At 38.2% G+C, this 21,242-nt stretch overlaps 1 protein-coding gene across 1 annotated transcript in view; it reads left to right on the top strand.

Annotated features, from left to right (window-relative positions):
* The window catches only part of LOC107693192 (neuronal PAS domain-containing protein 3-like), a 49,037-nt gene that overhangs the window by 19,897 nt on the left and 7,898 nt on the right, over positions 1 to 21,242 (top strand). The window contains exons 2-4 of the mRNA XM_016492491.1: positions 11,739 to 11,857; positions 17,864 to 18,057; positions 19,737 to 19,843. Coding sequence (XP_016347977.1) covers positions 11,739 to 11,857; positions 17,864 to 18,057; positions 19,737 to 19,843 — 420 coding nt within the window. The remainder of the gene's footprint in view (positions 1 to 11,738; positions 11,858 to 17,863; positions 18,058 to 19,736; positions 19,844 to 21,242) is intronic.

Raw genomic sequence — 21,242 nt, 5'->3', positions numbered from 1 at the left:
TGAATTTCTTTTAGAAAAAACATGACCCCAATCTTTTGGACAGTACCATATTTTCCCAGAAATTATCCATTTTTGATGTTATCTATAGATTTTGGAAGTGACACAAGAGAAAGCTAACACAATATTTTCATATATTAACCAACTCATTGATCTATATATAGATAAATCAATCATTGTTGGCTTTAAAGGGGCCATCGGATGCGACATGCACTTTTACAAGTTGTTTGAACATAAATGTGTGTTGGCAGTGTGTGTACTCAACCACCCTATAATGATAAAGATCCACCCAGTGTTTTTTTTTTTTTTATCTACTAAAATCTTTACCCCTTTCTCAAATCAAGCCGTTCTCAGTTTCTTGTCTGTGTGACGTCACACAGACCAAGGCCCCTCCCACGATTGTTAATTGACACTGGTGTTTTACCTTAGACCCGCCCTGAGTGAGCTGTCATCAGTCCGCCATTGTTTCACCGCCGGAGCAAGTGTAGACAAGAATGTCTCCATAGTGATTGAGGTCTTCTGTTGTTGGATGTAATAATGAACATAGCAGTCGTCGTTTACTCCCGACATCTGAGCCGCTGAAGACGCAGTGGAGTATGTTTGTTTTTGAAGGGAATGTGCCCCCGATCTGCCTAAATGCGTCTATGTTTGCGTGAATCATTCGTGATCCAGCTTCCCCTACAGAAGAATGAGTATAAGGTTCTTTTATGAATCTTTGCAAATCGCCTTTCCTAATAATGTGCTAGTTAGCAAGTTTCACAATGAATGCAGCTAAATGTGGCTAAAGTAAACAAGTCTCTCAGAGAACTGTGCGTCTCCCCACGGAAGAGCAGAGCTCATTTGCATTTAAAGCGGCATGCAACAATACGGCTTTGCTCTGAAAAGAGCTGTTTTTGACAAGGTAAAAAGGGTGTTTTTTACACTAGCATTGAGAAATTTTAACCAAAGTATGTTATAGTCTTTTCATTAAGACCCTAAAGAATCATACCAACTTGTGGAAAATGGGCATCCGATGACCCATTTAAACTGACAGTCTAAATTCTCTTTTTAACACAAGCAGCAAGGATTCAGTCTGGTTTTAGAGGCCGTTATAGGTTGAACGCACTGCCATGTGCTGCTCTGATGTGAACAATCCCCTGGGTTCACAACTCATTAGTTTTGACTGAAATTGTCTTTGTGACAAGTATTATTACTGCAACACCTGTTCACCGCAGAACCCTTCACTCCAGACGACACTTACCGTGTTCAACTTCTCGCTCTCTCTCACATGGTTTCATCCGTGGCTATGCTATGTTGTGATTTGAAAAGCAGCGTCCACGTGGAGAATTAAAACACTTCCAGTGGTTCACTGTGGAAGACGGAGAGTGTGGGTTTTGTAGTCGGTTTGTATTTCTCTGGTGTTGACTGCACTCCCGAGGTGGGTGAGTGGATTTCTTCCAGAACACAGGGACCGATCCGACCCCAAGACTGATAAAAACTGGCCGGCTTGTCACCGGTTCACCCTCATTACCGTATTAATAATAGATAAGTGCAGTATCCCAGCATTCCCTGCAGAGACCCAGTGGATGAAGCTGTAGCGGAGGGCAGAGGTTATCTGACCGCTTCTTCTGTCCTGCAGTGAGAAGATCCAAACACATGTGGTGACAGACACAGAATGGACAATAAAATCATCTTCAGGTGGTAAAATCCCACAATGCACCTTGAAAGAAGACCAAACTTCACAGCACTGAATCGATGACAAGTCAATGCACACTAATGAAGGCACAGAATGGCTATTTTAAAAACATGTTTGCATTTGATACTCATTTTTAATCTTATTTCTTTTTTTTTTATCCTGTGCCAGCTAGACTTTGTGGCAGTTGCTGGTTGTCTGGTGTCAATAATACTGTCTGCAAACAAAGAATTCATCTTCCCTCCAGCTGTAATCATAAAATCATACTGTAATGTCACCGGACTCTGTGGAAACTGCTGCATACACATTTTTCACGTCATCCAGCGTAATATTTGGCAGCTTGTGTTTCAGTATTTATGTGTCACACAAAGAAGGTCAAGGTTTGTGTGGTTGGCATGGCTGCTGACATTAAAGTGTGACAAACATGCAAAAAAATAAGAAATCAGGAAGGGGGCCAACACTTTTTCACACCACTGTATGTATATATGTTGCTTTTAAAATTTACAAGCAATATAAATGTAAATTATTTTGCTAATGCTTCTTTATAGTATATTGCATAGTAATGCACAATAAGCATCATCATGATTTGATTTTTGAAGGGACAGCTACTTGTGTTGTACCAAACCTGTATGACTTCCTTGTAAGAAAAAAAAAATTCTTAAAGTGTCAGTGTTGTTTTGGAACTCAATGACTTACATTGTATGGACAAAAAAGTGAAACATTCTTCAAAATATGTGTTTCACAACAGAATGTAAGTCGTGAGGGTTAATAAATAATATAAGTTTTCTTTTTTGACTGAACTGTCCCTTTAACGAGGTCCTTAATCATTTCAGTCAGACGCACATTTCAAATTTATTTACAAGTATGTCGTTTTTAACTTGCCAATGATGCAGCTTCACAAAGAGGCTGGTTTGTTAAAAATTATATATCTAACAGAAAAACTGCAGTCTCTGTTGCTTATTTTACATGTGAAGGAGTGTTTCTTAAAGACACGGCACCAAAAAATGTAACTATTTCTATATTTAAGGTCAGACAGGTGGTTAAGAAAAAAACTAATTACTATGCATTTGTGGTGCAAAAACTTTACTAACATTATAAATGGACCTCAGGGCGGGAAAAATAAATAAATAAATGCATTATGTGACCCCATTTGAAAGTGTTTTAAATTCACATTGCACTTTTCGGTTAATAGAATAATCCTAAAGTTGTTGTGTTCTCTCATCATTTGTTGTGGTGAAAATTCATGCAATCCATTACCACAGGTAAACACGACCCTACATCCATTTTTGATTTGCTCTTTAAAACGAACAACTACGCCTACATGTGTACGTTCATTTGAGGGGAAAAGAGTGCTTCAATTACAGCACTTTGAAATTCATTTACAAGCCCAAATTTGATTATTGCCTGACTTTTTCAGATGAAGGAATAATTAAAACACTGTTAACAGCAGCTAATTGATATCCTGTGTTTATGGTTATCACTGCGGTGGCATGTCGTCACTGAGTGATAAATGCACAACTTCATCAAGGCTGCAATTAAACCTCTGCATGCTTGACACACAGGGCCTGTCCTGACGAGATATTTACTGCTTTTGCAGAAAAGTTGTTTTGTTGCGTTTTGCATTAGCTTAGTCTTGTATTGCATATTTTAGCATCTTGTTTAAGTTGATTCTTTATTTTGACAGTGTTGTAGGATTGGGTGGTGTAGAAATCAGGGTGTAGGTTTTAAAGGTTCAGATCTTGTGTTTTGCTGTTGCTTTGCCTCTTTAGCAGAGATATATTGTTGCATTGTGTGAATGGATGTCAGCTACATATTATAGTGAATGTCAAAATGGGGTTGCTATGGAAACAGGGACATTACACACATATCTACACCATGGTGGCTATAGAGGTATATCCTGAAGGTCTGCTGAGGATACAACTCCCGAAATATGTTTACAGACCATACGGGTCTCCGCCGAAACATTTGTTTGTGTGTGTGTGTGTGTGTGTGTGTGTGTGTGTGTGTGTATTAGCATCTCTTCTCTGATGTGTTTTTAAACAAACAAATAGCTTATATTTTCAGTCTTTCAAGCTACATACATTAATTTTTAACGCTGTTTGTGAGTAAATCTGTTATTGATGTATAGCAGGGAAAAAAAGAGGGTTGAAGAATACGACTCTCAGATGACTTCAGAAGAGAGCACAACTGTGTCGAATCGATAGAACTTGAAATTTGAGGCAGTGGTCCTTCAGCGTCTGCAAACAACAAACCTTTTATGGCTTCGGTTTGAACTGTCCTCTACAGTGTCACAGAAAACAGTTTGTTTCAGCCACAGCTCCAGATTTATAATTGAAAAATAACCTTTTGTTGCATTGAAGCACATCACATAAATACACATGCACAGCACATACCAGAAAGCAATTTCTAACTTATTTCATGTCCTTCTCAGTGGTTATAAAGGTCTAAATGTATGCCTCGAAAGTAGGCTTGTCATTTTAATTAGTATGTTCTTACAAACATTGTTTTGTGAACTTAAATAAACCATATCATTTGAATTTGAACAAACCACTAACCCTAAGTACTTCGGAACAGACTTGAAGAAACCACTGCATAGCAATGTGCTAAAAACACTCAGAACATCATATCAACACCATAACAACATACTAAAACAATCAGAACACCATAGCAATGTGCCACAAACACTCAGAACACCATAGCAATGTGCCATAAACACTCAGAACACCATAGCAACACCATAACAACACACTAAAACTCTCAGAACACCATAGCAATGTGCCACTAACACTCAGAACACCATAGCAACACCATAACAACATACTAAAACACTCAGAACACCATAGCAATGTGTCATAGACACTCAGAACACCATAACAATGTGCTAAAAACTCTCATAACGCCATAGCAACACCATAGCAATGTGCTAAAACACTCAGAACATCATGGCAACATCATAGCAACATACTAAACACTCAGAACACCACCGCAATGTGCTAAAAACAATAGCAACATGCTAAAAGCACTCAGAACCCCATAGTAACTGCATAACAACCACAAACAAAAGCCTAGAACTGTGAATGTAGGTTTTTCTTCAGAAAAGGTACAAATCTGCTTGTTTTTAGTTTGTTCTTAAACTCTTTAAGACTTCCTGCAATCAGTTTCTCTTTGAGTATCTTAGCAAAAGCACCTGATCTGTTTGAGTGTGACTCTGAGAGAGTCGGTCAGGTGACGTGTAGCTGTCAGACTGTCTGCTCCTTCCTGACGCCTGTGTACTTGCTTTCTTAGTGTGTAGGGCGCAGGGGTCAGGCTGATGGGCTTCACAGAGCCATAGGCCACTGACACCTGCACCTTTAGCTGCTAATGGGTGCCTGGACATCTGGCAGGAGCTTCATCTCCTTCTGTTTAAACAGACCACTTCTCCTTGCGTCATTCTAATGGCAGTTCTGCCATATCTCCTCAATCTGTTTGTTCGTTTACTAGACGATATGTTGCTCTATGACCAGTCCCTTCATCTGTATTCTGGTGATTTCCCACATGCATTTTTTTGCGATGTTCCCGTGACCTCAGCGATCTTCTCCCAAACTCCTTCCATATGTGCCTGCTGGAATGGACCGTGTTCATTGTTGAGACGATCTTTCACTCCATGACCTTTCCTCTCATCTTCCAGGAGTCCAGACGCGCTGGTCTTCACCTGTTGTCCCCTCTACAGCTTGCTTCTTGTTTTTCTCTTTCAGGGGCTCAGATCAAATAGAGGGTCTCTGAAATGCATTAATATCATTTTAATTAATTTTATTTTACACATTTTTTTTTTCTTGTTTCATTTTTTGTTTGTGATCACAATTTAGGAATTAATTGAGGATTTATGAATAGTCAGTTTAAATATAGGCAAGATCTTTTTGTTTGTCAATTCAAAACGTGTTTTTAAATTAGTCATAGCTTTCATTTTAGTTTTTGGGTACAATAATAATCCTGTTTCAAATGAACATTTAAGCTGCAAAAGGTTTATTCGTGGTGCTTGCTAAAGCTCATACTTAGGGATAGTAAAAATGTTAAACTTATTTAACATAACTAGTCCAGCACTGTTTATGCTGTGGACTTATTTAATTGTCAAGCTTAAAATTTTCATCCAACAAAACAGGCAAAAAATCTCCTAGACTTGCATTGAAGGAGGGACCCGAGTCGTATCTGGAGAGCAGAATATCACAGAGACTTGGGGATGAGCTCTTTTTACCACCTGAGCCTTCAAACAAGCACCACTCAGAAATCTAGTTTTAATCTGCAGCCGTCCATATCGAGCCATGTAAAACATCACAAACAGAACTGCTTAGCACAGCTTGAGAAGAGGCTGTTTTTATTGTTGTCACAGGTGCTTTTCATGATCAAGTGATCCACGTCTGGAGCCTCTGGTTTTTAATCTGCCTCTAAAGAGAAATTGCAGTGGCAATATACAGCTGTAGCGTCCCAACATGCATCTGATTCCTTATAAAGCAATCAGAAAACAGACAAGGCAATGCGAGTGCTGACAAACCTTCACACCTGACTTACTGTAGGAACCCACAGTGTATTTGAAGTTTATTTGCGGACGAAAGAGAGAAGAAACAAGCTCTTATTCAGTGAAGTCTGGGACCGTCTCTGGCATGGATTATTCAAAAGACAAATAGTACAATGTAAAGTTTTACTGCACCCCATTTATCACGAGGGCAGTTCTGCGTCCGTATGCTTCCTTATGCATTTCCTTTTCCTGTTGTAGAGCACATATGGCCTCTGTTTCGTTGTTGTGGTTTTTTGTGTGCATATAATTGTTTTCTTTCTTCATTTATTTATTTTTTGCATGATTTTTCCTCAAGATTGGATTTAAAATCCAGCGTGGTCTGGATTCTTCAGGCTGTTTTTCTCCAAACATATTTCAGTGTTTACTTTAGCGTAAGTGTCATTTGTTTCGCAGTTCAGCTTGGTGACATCTCAGACCCGCGTCTGAGCTTTTCTTGCCGGGGAATCCTTTTTCATTATTGCGGGATTAAATATTGATCACAGATTTAAGTGTCTGTAACAGCAATGCATTGTGAGCGCTGTCTCGAAGGAATGCATCACAGAAACCTGAAATTATTTACTTCAAAACCAACTTGAAAAATCACTTTTCTGCTAGATTATCATTAGGACTTGGAATAGTTCACCCAAAAATGAAAATTTCCTGATTTTTTTTCTCACTTTCACTCCAAGATGTATAGATCGTCTCGGTTACCTGGATGCAATAATCGCATGCCAATGTGCATTGGCTCGTTTAGTTTACACTCGAAGTGGATTGGTCCCTCTAAGCGAGATCCCAATTTCGTCGGTCAACCGACGTGACGTCGGGAGTGACCGACTGAAAGGGAACTTTCTTTCTTCAGCCGAAGAGAAATGAAGGTACTGGAGGAAAACATTCCAGGATTTTTCTCCATCTAGTCCAAGTGAACGGTGCTCACCGTAGGCCATTTTCGACCGTCCAAAATCCATGACCATCCATATTTAAGCAGCTTCAAAGTAATCCACACAACCCCAGCCAACAAATAAGGGTCTTCTTTACCACCACAATAAGTCCTTTTCAGAAAAAAAAGAAAAATGATATCCTTTTTAACTACAAATGCCCGCCTTGGTCCAGCTCAGTTTGATGCACAATGTCTAGTGTGAAATATGCATATTAGAAAGGTCATGCGTGACGTAGGCAGAAAGAACCGCCTCATTTTTGACAAGTGTGAAGAATTAGCACTGTCCAAATTTTAAATGGTCGTTTTTGTGTCAAATCTTTGTGTCAATTTATTGTTAAACCTTCATTTCTCTATGGATGAAGAAAGAAAGACCTATACATCTTGGACAGCCTGGGAGTGAGTAAATAATCTTAACATTTTCATCTTTGGCTGAACCATTCCTTTAAATGTTGGCGGTAGCCATTGACTTCCATAGTATGGAAAGACATATTATGAAAGTCAATGGCTACCGTCAACAGTTTGGTTACGACATGATGAAATGATGACAGAATTTTCGTTTTTGTGTGAACTGTCCCTTTAATTAATTACATGATATGCTAATTAATGAATCAATTTAATCACAGTTAATCAAATATATCAATATTTACTTCATGCTTTGCTTCATAATTAATCAAACTGTTAAATGGTGATAAAATGACTGAAATTCAGAAAGGACTTCTGTACTCGTTGCCATAGGGGTGGCATTAAAAACCACCAGCCACATCTCAATATGGAGCAAGCTGTTTGAATTATACATTATTACTAACATACAGAGCAAAGCCTTCATCTGTCAGACTAGGACCAGGACGACCTCGTTCCTCACACCATTCTTGAAATGGTGGTAAAGCCTGAGAGACCAGCAGCCCGCATGTTTAATCCTGATTTATTTGTACAGTAAACACCTGACGTCCTGAATTGGTACTAATATTTATATAAATGCAAATTGAGGAATATTAGCCAGAGTACTCGAGCTTTCCTACAGGCCTATAAGTCATATGCTGAGCGTGCAGTGTACATGGGGACTGCGGTGCGGACGAGGACCTCCAGACCTGCCAGGTGGTTATTGATGGTCAACACGCTCGGCGAGGAGTGGAATACTTTTAAAATCTCATCATTTACTCCCAGACACATTCATTCTCGAAGGTTTCATCAAGAAAATTAATCCCAAGGCCTTCCGGATCATAAATTCACCTCCCTCCCACATAAATAATATTTTCCTTTTAAAAAGTCATGTCTGATATTGTCAGTTTTATATGTCATAGATGGTTTTATTTTTAAACTCATAAACTACTCTCTTCCACGAGGAAGGTGTCTGAGGCATTTTCTAGATTTGAATGGTTTTCTGTGTTATGGTCTCACTTGGATTGCAAGGGAGTTCATATACACAACACAAAAACAAAAGTTGAAGCGTGTGGAGTGTTGTGCTGCTGCTGGAACACAGGTGCATTGTGGGGATGTTGGTTTAAGTCGAATATATAAGACTCTCTCGACACACGCAGCAGATTCCCTTAATCTCATGGATTGGCTGATATTGATGATTTAGCAGATCTGCCCACATTCCTACAGCCACAGGGCTTCCTGCTGGACTGAAAATATGGAAGTGCTAGAAGCTCATATATGTGCAAAACAACAGGGTTTTTGACACGAATAAATCCAGCACATCTTCTTTGCACATGCTCCATTCACACAGACCTTTTAATGCAGCGCAGAGGCGACATACAGTAAATGTATTAACATTTTACACTGCTAGACAATGTATCAGACACTGAAATTTGTATTTGTTGTGAACATTTATGTCGATGATTTAAATTTTTAAAGCAGTTTTCTTATTTAGATATTAAAACAACATTAAATAGACATTTTTTGAAGTTTGTACTTATATAGTGTATTAAAAAACTTTTGGCATATTTTTTGTGATAGATGATGAAAACATTTCACTTTACACTGGAGGGCAATGTATCAGACACAATGGCATTGAAAATAATGTTTTAAACAGTATTGTCAAAATTTGTATTTGATATGTACATTTACATGGAGGATTTACATTGTTGGGGTGTTTTCTGATATATAGATATCAACATAACGTTATATATACATTTTCTTTTCATTCAAAATGGGAATCTCTGTTAAGAGAAATAATGTTGATGTGACTGAATTAGAGAGAGAGGAAGTTTTGCTTATATAGTGCATATTTTTATGTGTTGGATGATGAGAAAAAATAATTTACGCTGCAAGACATATCAGATACTATGCCACTGAGAATAGTGTTTTTCAGAAATAGTATTGTTAAAATTTGTATTTGATGTGTAAATTTATGCTGAAGATTTACATTTTTTGATCATTCTCTTTTTTTTCTTATATAAAACAATGTTGTAACATTCAGGATATTAAAACAACATTCAGTAGATATTTTTCTTTTGTTTCTCCCTTATAAAGTTTATCAGATCACATAATGCTTTCCAAATGATGCGCTCATTCATAGACATGTAAGCAATGCATGTTCACTGGGTTATTTTTAAACAGAAATCAGTTTGAAATGTTGAGGTTCATTGGTTCTAATGGTAATATGTTTTGTGACAAATATTTAACTGCCATCTTTTTCATGGGAATGTGAGTTGAGTTGAATAGTTTGTATGGATACTGTTGTAATCTACTAGTTTAGTAACATATATACGTTTGACTGTGTTCTCGACTAATCGTTATTGTACTTGTAGTAATAGTTTATTCATCGCCAGGAAAAGCAAAGCAGGCAGGATTCCCATTCTTTGTTATTGTTCCGTAGCACGAGGGAAATCCTGAATTCAGCATATTGTTCAGGCAGGAGCGCGAGTGTGTGTCGCAAAGGTCATATTCCTGTCATTAACAGCAAAACGAGGTCGCGGAGGGCACGTGGTAAATGACCTCTCTCGGTCCGAGCGCCGCACGTGTCAAAAAAGGACAGCGTATCTTTAAGCCCGTCTCATTCTTAATGAAAACGGCGAGTTGCAACGGCCTCTGATCTTGTGTTTTAGTCAAATAGAACTCTACGCTTGACTGACAGCTCTGATCTAAAGCATTTAAGTGCGAGTTTTGATCTCTCTGCCTTTGATTAAAACTAATGAGCTCATTTAATTCAAAATGGGAATCTCTGATAAGAGAAATAAGGTTGATGTGACTGGATTAGAGAGGCGAATTAAACTCTTAGAGCTGAAGTTTGTGCTTATATAGTGTATTAAAAAGCTGTTGGCATATTCTTGTGTGTTAGATGATGAGAACAATTTCATAGTAATTCATATTTAATCAGAAGAAATGAAATGACTAAATATAACATGGCTCTGCCTTTTCCCCAGAGTGATAAAGGACTAGTTAGATTTTAAATGACATTTAATTCATGTTCTCAGAAAGAAAGAGGGAGGAGAAAAAAGGGAAAGAGAGAAAGAGAGAGAGAGAAACGGGGAAATACAGCAGTCCAAACCCACAACCATATGACGGTTTCTATTCAACTATACTTTTATGTCCCAGGGGTTGATTTTTTTTTCTTGTTGTTATATAATGTTCATTTAATTTTCCTACATTTTTTTGTGCCTTTTTTATTTTTATCACTTTTTAAATGTATTATATATAGATTTTACTCATGTCCAAGACCCAGACTTTCAGTCTTAAACTTTGAAAATGTAATTGTATTAGTAAAATGCCACTACTATGATTGTAGTCAAATAAATATACGCATGTCAGTATTTATTGTGTTAAAAATGTTAATTATGCTTTTTATCACAAATTATGACTATAATAATAGCATAATTTCCATCACAACCAACAATTTGATCCCTAATAAAGATATGTTACATTTGCACAGTCAGCGTTTAGATCGACAAACGTTTTGTTAGCAGTTTTGGCTCTCATACTGTCCTGTTCTTACACTAAACCTCCTCTGGTGGCTGTTTGTAACATGTTGAATGTCAAGACAAGTTAAAATGTGCAGTTAATTTGGCTCTAATCAAGCGTGTTACAGCAAATTAGCAGAACCTTCTTTGTTCGTCAGGTGTCCTTGTGTTAAGATCAAGGCTTGAAATCTTTATTTTTTCCATTCCCATCTGGTAAGAGATGTATTATAGTATAAGAAATACATAATTTTTTTCACTGTCATTGAAAATTTTATATTGTAATTATATTTAATTTTTTTCTGAAGCAAAAGTGAGTGGTGTTTTTACTAAACCAAGTTTGTTAAATTACGCTCTGCTTAATTTTCCCATTTCCTATGGAGGCAAATACATCTAACACCAGCCTGGTGAGGTTTATTCATTTTCCATGTCGAGTTTAAAGCAATTATCATGTTTGCAGAGGCTCCGCTTCATGCTATTAGTAAATACAATTAAAACATTGTCAAAGTTTGATTAGCGCCTTCCCCCTTATCAGGTTGTGCTGTTCCATTAACTGTCTACCAAGAGATGATAGAAACTCAATGAGAAGATATTACACACCATACTCACTAAAGCAGTCTGATATCTTGCCGTCTCTGTGAGTTGTGTATTGTTTTTTTGTTGTAATAGGATGTTTGTTTGTTTGTTTGTTTGTTTCTGCAGTGGAGTCGAACAGCCCTAGTCTTCTGTCGCCGGATAACATTCTAGAACGTTCCTTCTTCATCCGTATGAAGTCCACGCTCACCAAGAGAGGCGTCCACATCAAGTCCTCTGGATACAAGGTAAGCCTTGAACTGGATGATTGTTGGCATGTTCTAAAAGAAATTAAAACTCACTTCAGTCTTGTATCATAGTTAATGACAGAATTCTATATGTGTCACAGCCAGGCCAAATAATTGGCCAATATTTGGTGTTTTAAAATAATCTGAATCAAGCAATAGATGTGCACACTTAACTGATTAACAGAAGTATGAGCTTCCTTTGTCCCATTGCAAAATCTACTTTTCAAGTTCTTTTTAATCATGCACATTGTTTTAAACAGTTGTATGTGAATTTTAGTAAATGTAAAAAAAATTTAACTTTAATTTTATGTAAACTGAAATTCGATTTTATTTTCAACAATGATACATTAAAGGGTTAGTTCACCCATTGTTGTTCCAAACCCGTAAGACCTTCATTCATTTTCGGAACACAAATGAAGATATTTTTGATGGAATCTGAGAGCTCTCTGACCCTCCCATAGACAGCAAGGATATTACCATGATCAAGGCACAGGAACGTTGCAAAGACATCGGTAAAATAGTCCATGTGACATCAGGGGTTCAACTGTAATTTTACGAAGCTACGAGAATACTTTTTGTGCGCAAAGAAAACAATAATAACATAATTTATTGAACAATTCTTATCCCCGAGTGACCATCTTCCGCCATTTTGGAGAGTACCCCAGAACGTAATCAACGTAATGAGCGTTGTTTACGTTCAGCATGCACGTGCTGTCTACTTATTGTTTTCTTTGCACACAAAAAGTATTCTCAAAATTACAGTTGAACTCCTGATGTCACATTAATTATTTTACCGATGTCCTTGCTACGTTTCTGTGCGTTGATCGTAATAGTATCATTGCTGTCTATGGGAGGGTCAGAGAGCTCTCGGACTCCATCAAAAATATCTTAATTTGTGGGTTCAACTGTAATTTTACGAAGCTACGAGAATACTTTTTGTGCGCAAAGAAAACAATAATAACATAATTTATTGAACAATTCTTATCCCCGAGTGACCATCTTCCGCCATTTTGGAGAGTACCCCAGAACGTAATCAACGTAATGAGCGTTGTTTACGTTCAGCATGCACGTGCTGTCTACTTATTGTTTTCTTTGCACACAAAAAGTATTCTCAAAATTACAGTTGAACTCCTGATGTCACATTAATTATTTTACCGATGTCCTTGCTACGTTTCTGTGCGTTGATCGTAATAGTATCATTGCTGTCTATGGGAGGGTCAGAGAGCTCTCGGACTCCATCAAAAATATCTTAATTTGTGTTCCGAAGATGAACGGAGGTCTTACGGGTTTGGAACGACATGAGGGTGAGTAATTAATGACAGAATTTTCAGTTTTGGGTGAACTAACCCTTTACATTGAACAAAAGTGATAATAAAGACATTTATAATTTTACAGAAAATTTTCTATTTCAAATAAATGCTTTTCTTTTGAACTTTCTATTCATCAAAAAATCCTGGAAAATAATGCATAACGGATTCCACAAAAATATGAAGCAGAACTGTTTTCAACATTGATAATGATAAGAAATTATTTCTGAGCAACAAGTCAGCATGTTAGAATTAGGGATGGACGATATGGGCTTTAAAATATATCACAGTATTTCTTGTATTTATTGCGATAACGATATCAATGACGATAATTCAGGGAATCATGTTTCTTTAGAGAAAAGTATTATCTTTCCAGTATTATCTTTCCTATTTTTACCCAAAATAGGGTGTTGTGTTAATGAGTACACACATAATGTAAAGACTGTTTAATTCATACTGGTAGCCGGAGGGCGCTCTTGCACAGAAACTCCACATATCCATAGCAGAAGTCGAGGGTCTGTCCATATAAACTTCCCTTGTCCACTTCACGAAGTGGAACACACTTCAAAATGGCAGCGGGGATTCCCCCGAGGGGAAGTACTTAAGGAACTTTGCGAGTGCGTGTCTAAAAGGAGTGGAACGCAGCCCAAGAAGGTATCCAGTTATCACTGAATAAAACGCACAACGGAGATGGAGACATTTTAACTGATGAAACTTGAGGAACATAAACATACGATTGCACAAAATATATGGTTTATCTGTGTTCTTCACTTCCTTGTTTTTATAAGGAAAGTATATTTATAATGCAATGTTAATCGACATTGCCTTTATCACTGTATATAATACTATCATTCTGTAATATGAAACCACGTCTGGTCACAAAAAGAAGTATTTCAAACACTCGACTATGTTATTAAGTTAATTTGGAGAAAAGCATGTCAATAAATGATATCTTTGTTGGACAACAGGTTTGTAAACAGGCTCATACACATGCAAAACTGTATCGCACACGTGTTACTGTAGTACATTTATTCAGACCGATTTTTTTGTGCACTGTACAGCCCTAACCAAACCAGTTACAGATTGTAAAAGGAGCTCGAGCTCCTCATTTAGCGATATAGGCTACTCCTCCTCAATTTCACGTCCGCACACAGAAATATGTCAACAACTAGACTTTATCGTTATTATCGCGGGAAGACTAATTCTTATCGTGAGGAGAATTTTTACCAGTATATCGCAAACGATAAGATATCGTCCATCCCTAGTTAGAATGATCATCAGAGAGATCATGTGACACTGAAGACTGGAGTAATGATGCTGAAAATTCAGCTTTGCATCACAAGAATAAATTACATTTTAAAACATATTCAAATGAAATTATTATTATTATTTTTATTTTTTATTATGTTATTTTAAATTGTAATAACATTTCACAAAATTACAGTTTTTACTGTATTAAATGCTGCTTTGGTGAGCATTAGTGACTTGATATTCCAAAAACATTACAAACCCCAAACTTTGAACAGTAATGTATTCTGGCACAATTTATATTTATGTACTATGCACTTTTTGCACTTTGTGCAATCATAGACAATACCACTGATACAGCAGATCACCGAATGCTGTACATTTAGTATCAATCAGTTTGTAAACAGAGAAGTGGATGATTGTTTGGATGGGTCTTTGAGTGAACGATCCAAACCCCCTGCTGCATCCATCTGGACGCAGATTTGATGCAAATAAGCGTGAAGTCGGGGAGCGCACTAACCCATAGCATAAATATTCACGCATGCACATTCGCATACATTACCGGCCAGACAAGGACACTTCTTATTGCATTTACTCCAAATTATGTCAATATTTCTGTTGTTACATAATACAAAAGTATGAATTTTGCATACGATGCGCCGGCATTAGGTGATAGGTGCGAGGCGGCGGGAAGCGAAGCACGGCACACATGATGGCTGTTTATATCTCCTCTTCAGTCTGGAGGTCAAATCAAAGTGAATTCTTCTCCAGCTTAAACCAGTCTTTTCTTTTTTTGCCAAGGCGTCTCGGGCCCCGGCTCAGTTAATGCACTCATGTAAAAGCTCTCTATCATTACTTGTGCCGTATCGCATTTCAAAAGCACTCCAGAGAATCCCTAGGAACAGATGAATCTTATTTCTTATGTATACCTATTCTATATTCACCGACGCGGTGACGGGCGGAGAGAGAGAGAGAGAGCATTGTGTGCTGAACCATGAATTATAAAAATTTATCCCTTTGTTATTTTGGCTTGTATTAAATTGAGATATGCTATGCGGCTGCCTCTCGCTGCGGCCGCGGTGAACCCTTGCCATGTCAGTTTGCATTTAGCAGCCTGAGCATATTTCATGTTTTGCCAGAGCTTATGATGTTCTTGCCAAGAGCACTCCTGCAGCAATTCACCGGCGAGTCTCTCTTTGTGGCAATTACTTCAAAAGTTGTATTTTCCAACTTTTTGATGCCCCTCGCTTTGGGCTTCAGTGGAATCATTTCCATTTTGTATGCTTTTAATGCAGCTCAGTGTTTATTTATTGAAAGACCCAGTGTTGTAGGTATGTAGAGATGAATGTGTGTTGTGGAGGCAGTGTGTGTTTTGTGCGGGCTGCCACTCTCTGGTGTGCCGCTCTGTTTGTGAGAATTTGTGTATGGGTTTGATATCGGTCATAATTGAACATCACCTTCTGATCGCGGCATGCTGTGATGTCTTACTTAAGCTTGGCAACAGCTGCATCAAGTGCGTTTGCGACTGCCGGTGTGTCTGTCTGATGCACACTCGTGTCAACGATAACACACACTGATCGAAGACCAGAAACACATTTTGCCACCTCTCAGTCTCATTTCTCCAAGAATACCTATTCAGAAAGGTGTTTAATGGCCTGATTTTAATTGAGAGATTACATGAAATGTTTGTGCTTTGAAAAATTCATTAAAGACTATTTAAGTAGCTTATGCAACAGCTAGGAGTAAAAAGTGACCCTGGACCACAAAGTGATGTTTTATAAACAAATTCCGGGAGGAGGACGCACAGATAATTAACACGGCCAGTTCATCATTAGTGATTACACAATTTATCCAATCAGCATAAGAGAAAACTCCTATAAATAACCAAGTACGTCCTACCTTTGTTATCTCTCGACTTTCAGCATCCCTCCGCCACCCTGACCCCGCACCTTCAGCCAGTTTCTACCCCAGCACGGGGAGAAGCACTGGGGGAGCGCTTTTGAGCCGGGCTGAACTCCGGGAGTCTTGCCGAGCTCGGAGCTCTCTCCCTGGACAGCACGCCAAATACGCATAACCTTTATTTAATTATATGTAAGTGTGAACTCGTGAAACCAGTCATAAGGGTCAATTTTGTGAAATTGAGATGTATACTTCATCTGAAAGCTGAATAAATTAGCTTTTCATTGATCCTTAGCAATGCATATTACTAATCAAAAATTAAGTTTTGATATATTTATGGTAGGAAATTTACAAAGTATCTTTATTTAATAACCTAATGATTTTTGGCATAAAAGAAAAATCATTTTGACCCATAAAATGTATTATTGGCTATTGCTACAAATATACTCGTGCGACTCAAGACTGGATTCGTGGTCCAGGGTCACAAATAGTAGTAAAAATGGTGATCTAAAATAGACACTTTCACGTATACATTTATATAAATTTTAACCTAAAATTTAAAAAAAAAGTAATATCATTTGTCAGCTACTCAACTACTAATTCTAAGGTAGTTTAGAGAAAGAAAATATCAAGCATGCTCATTCCAAAAAAAAGAAAAAATCCTTTTTGTTATTCTGGCTAAATGTTTTTGTTAAAACATAAAATTTAAGCCCAAAGTAAACTCTGCTTAAAAAGTGAGGATTTCCTGACTGAATGTGACATCATTGAACTTTCCAGTCGTCTTTAATTGGCCCCTGATTTGAGATGGCTTTTGAATTCTGTGAAAGTTCGCTCAAACTCTCAACTCTACACCAGGAGAGTCACTCTTTTTTAATGACTGTGGCAGTCCATCGTTCCTGGGGTTTGGATTTGCTTGTCCCTCAGCGGAAACGTACAAGCATCAAAGAGCCCCACCGGCCTGAGCACTCATTGACTTTGGGGCCCGAGACTATACTATATGTCTATATGAATGATGCTAATAGCATCTCACTGATCTCTGAGGTGAACCAATGAAAGGATAGTGTCAGAAGTTTAAAACACTACAAAAACAATCCCCCCCAGTTTTCCCTGGGTGATTAAAATGGATGGATCCAAAAAAGAACATCGTTGCCGATCTAGTCAATGCATCCTCTGGGCAAAACGGGCTACAAAAGACTTTAAAGCATTACAAACTTTAAAGCCAGCGAAAAAGTAATTAGTTCCTCTGCCTTTGTTATCTCTCGATTATTTCAGAGGGAAATGGTGCTTTTTGTGTTTTTAATATTTCATGAATGTACATAACGGGTACAAGAACCTGAGAATCTTGGTTTGGATCTTGGTCAAGTGTACACTAGTATGCAAAGAACATATTGGATTATCAAAGAGCTCAGTTGTCATCTTACATGACTTCATCTGGTTTATTTTCTGTTATATTTATACTGTGGTTGGATACTTTACTAAAGGATGTGAATGTAATTCAGAAGACAATTGCATCTGATCTGTTTTTAATTTTCCGCTTTGTGTCCTCTTCAAGGTTATCCACATTGCCGGCAGGCTGCGGATAAGAATGGCATTAACACACAGTCGTTCGGTACCCAATCAAATCATGGGCATGGTTGTGATGGCACACGCACTTCCTCCACCAACCATCAATGAGGTTCGGATCGACTGCCAGATGTTTGTTACACGGGTCAACATGGATCTCAACATCGTCTACTGTGAAAACAGGTAACACTCTTTATATTATATATTATTATATAAATATGGGCAATGTTAATCTCTAAGAGGGCAACAATTTCACACTGTATTTGCACAATCTTATTTTGCAAAGCTTATATGCACTATTTAGTATAAGCCTAGTATTGTGTGCAGTTTGATTTAAGAGATTTTTTATCTGCCCAAAAGAATGATAAACGGTGAAAAAGAATTTCAATTTCGGCTGCTTCGAGTTAAAATATGACATTATTGTAGAACTGAAGGATCAGCGGGTGACATTGTGTTTTGCAAGAGTGGATAATCAGCCACACACTAATGTTCATGTGCAGCTCATTATGGAGCTGATAGTGATGAGTTCTGCTTAAACGCAATCCCAGAATGACCTTGTTTCAACATCTATCACTCGTTTGAAAAGCCGGCCAAGAAAAAAACCCTCTTTTGTACTTACAAAACATCTGTGGTTCCACTGCTGCCCCATAAAATGAGAACATCTTAATTTGGCCTGGCTTGAAAGGAAATATCATATTAGTTTTATTTATATCTCTGGGATTGAAGTCATCCCAGTGTCTGCTAAAATTTTTACCACTCCCCTGCACTTAACATATTTATGAGAGAATGGAATCGGGCCAAGTCTATAGCGGAGTTATCATCACAGCAAAAGCCAGCTTTAAAATGAAGGTGGATAGAGATCAGTTGGCCGTTTTTTTATACTAGCCATGTTCTCTGATCCGTGTAGAGAAGGACTGCACAGAGGTTAGAGTCGAATAATGTCTCAAAATGCGCCGTTAATAGTATTTGCCCAACTTAAAGGCATCTCATGTGGTTTTAACCACCTGTTTTTATCAAATTTTCAATACTTCTGTAATAATTGCTTTTAGATTCAGCAAGCAGTTGGTTGAGCCACAGTAGGTCAGAAAATATTACGTCTATAATGAAAACAGGCTGACAGCTTGCCATCACAGATGGAAACCTTTTTAATGAATAAAATCTGGTGCAATATATATTTAGCTTACAGAAGGGCTGGGAAATCAGAATCTCCTTATCAGTGAGGTTGACTAGAAACCAATCAGGTCTTTGTCCTATTTTAATCTGTCATTGACTGGAAAGAGATAATAACCCACAGTAAGATCTGATTGGTTTCTTTTTGGTGGGCTGCTCAGCTTTCCTTATTGATGTGGCCATTACACTATAAAATTGATTTTTTACGTATTTTGTAAATAAAAAAAAGTTTATTTTTAACGAGTATGTTTTACAAGAAAGTACTATTTCAGTTTTTCTACTTCAAACTTTAACGTGTAATTCAATGTGTTACTTGCTGTTTCTTTGTAATTATTTGTCAAATTTACCAGCAATTTCTAAATGAAAATTGTTTCAAAGTAAATCCTACACCAATTTATTTTAGTAACCCTAACCCTAACAGCGGAGGAACCTGATTGGTTCTGACAAATAGCTAATACATGACATTTTCAAATACAATTGAAGTCATTTTCTCAGCTGTTGCTAATGATATTACATTATAACATCAAAGTCATCATGAAATGCCAATTGCAACCCTTTTTCCATAAGATTTTCAATGCACAAAACAGATGTCTCGATTTAAGTGAACATTCAACTGAACTACAAAAATTGTTTAAAAATAGTGGGGGAAATGGTGTCAATTTTGATTTTATGCTGAAATAATCCTTTTCTAGAATCAGCGATTACATGGACCTGACACCTGTCGACATCGTAGGGAAGAGATGTTATCACTTCATTCACGCAGAGGACGTGGAAGGCATTCGGCAAAGCCATTTAGACCGTGAGTATCTGCTCCGAAATCCATCCAATCAATCTGTGCAGCCACCCAACAGTGCCAAAAACTAGAGGATGGTTGTTAAAGAGCAAGATTCAGTGTCCTTACATGCTTTAGCGGGACTCATTGATCATTGGTCAATGACATCCTGAGAGCACACTGTGTTACGTGCCAAAGCTGGCGTAATGTGTTCGCTGCAGCACTTCAGTGTAATGGGACAGCAGTGAGACAGGCAAGATTATCCATGCTAGCGCTTCTTCTCATAACTGTCCATGAAGAACCGCTTCCCTCTGCCAGACGGTTAGGCAAGTGCGTGTCTTCCAAACAAGCCCCGTATCGCTCGCGAGGCACAGTATCTCGGGTCGTTTGACAGTCTTACACATTTCACTCCTCTTTTCAGGTTAAGTTGCTCCTCTCAATGTACAGGCGCCACATTTCGAGCGCATTTTTATGTCATGTAGTATTCATCTGGGCCGGTCCGCCTCTGCAGAGCCCTTTGAAGGTTCCTCAACCTTTTGCACGCTCTGCTTTCATCGTGCTCGGCAGGAGGGCCGCTGACCGTCTGGAGGAACGTTCATGCTTTTTTGAATATCCTAAATCATCTGTTAAGTGTGTTTTGGCAGCACACCTTTCCCGCTCCCCTCCACCATGATGGCAGAAATTCAAAACGTCATTGAGAGCGGCGTAGCGTTTCATACAGTAAATGTGTGCGCTGCTCTACAGCAGGCAGGTTGCCATTATTTAAGTAGTGAGGGTTGAGGCACAGGAAGAGGAGGGGGATAAATCCCTCGTTTTATTAGGTGTTTGCAGAGGAGGGCGGGTGTCCTTGGGGCTGGCGAGGGAATTTGGAGCTGTCTGATTAGATATTGGGAGTTCAACTGAATTAGAGCGCAATTACCACTGTATTGCACTGTCCCTTTGCCTTAAAAAGCCACCAGATTGGGTCCATTAGACCTTGATTTGATACCCAGCGGAGGCAGAGGGGAGAGGACCGAAGCCCTGGATTGCATTGATAGCGGAGAGAGAGAAAAAGATGGTGTGAAAGGAGAGAGAGAGAGAGATAGACACAACGAGAGGACTGCACATCCCCAGCTACCCCTGGCTTTCTAACCATCTATTACGCATTAGCGTGGCGGCAATCAACATAAATCTAGCCGCACTTCAAATGGCTGGCCGTGTCGCTACAGTAGAGAGTGGATAGGGGTTCTGTTCCTGCATTTTACTTTGCACGTTCATACTCGGTCTGATAAAATGTGGTTAGCTGGTTGAAACAGTGTTTGAAAATGTTGCTGTAATCATAATTCAAAGAATTTAAACTGCAGTTAAGCGATGCTTTTTAAAAACTGTTAAACTAAAATGCAGGATACTAACAAAAAGTAGCTAATGACAATGAATCTATTCATGA

Source organism: Sinocyclocheilus anshuiensis, unplaced genomic scaffold (genome assembly GCF_001515605.1).
Source record: "Sinocyclocheilus anshuiensis isolate Anshui unplaced genomic scaffold, SAMN03320099.WGS_v1.1 scaffold222, whole genome shotgun sequence".
NCBI classification, from domain to species: domain Eukaryota; kingdom Metazoa; phylum Chordata; class Actinopteri; order Cypriniformes; family Cyprinidae; genus Sinocyclocheilus; species Sinocyclocheilus anshuiensis.
This window is presented reverse-complemented; position numbering and strand designations above follow the sequence as displayed.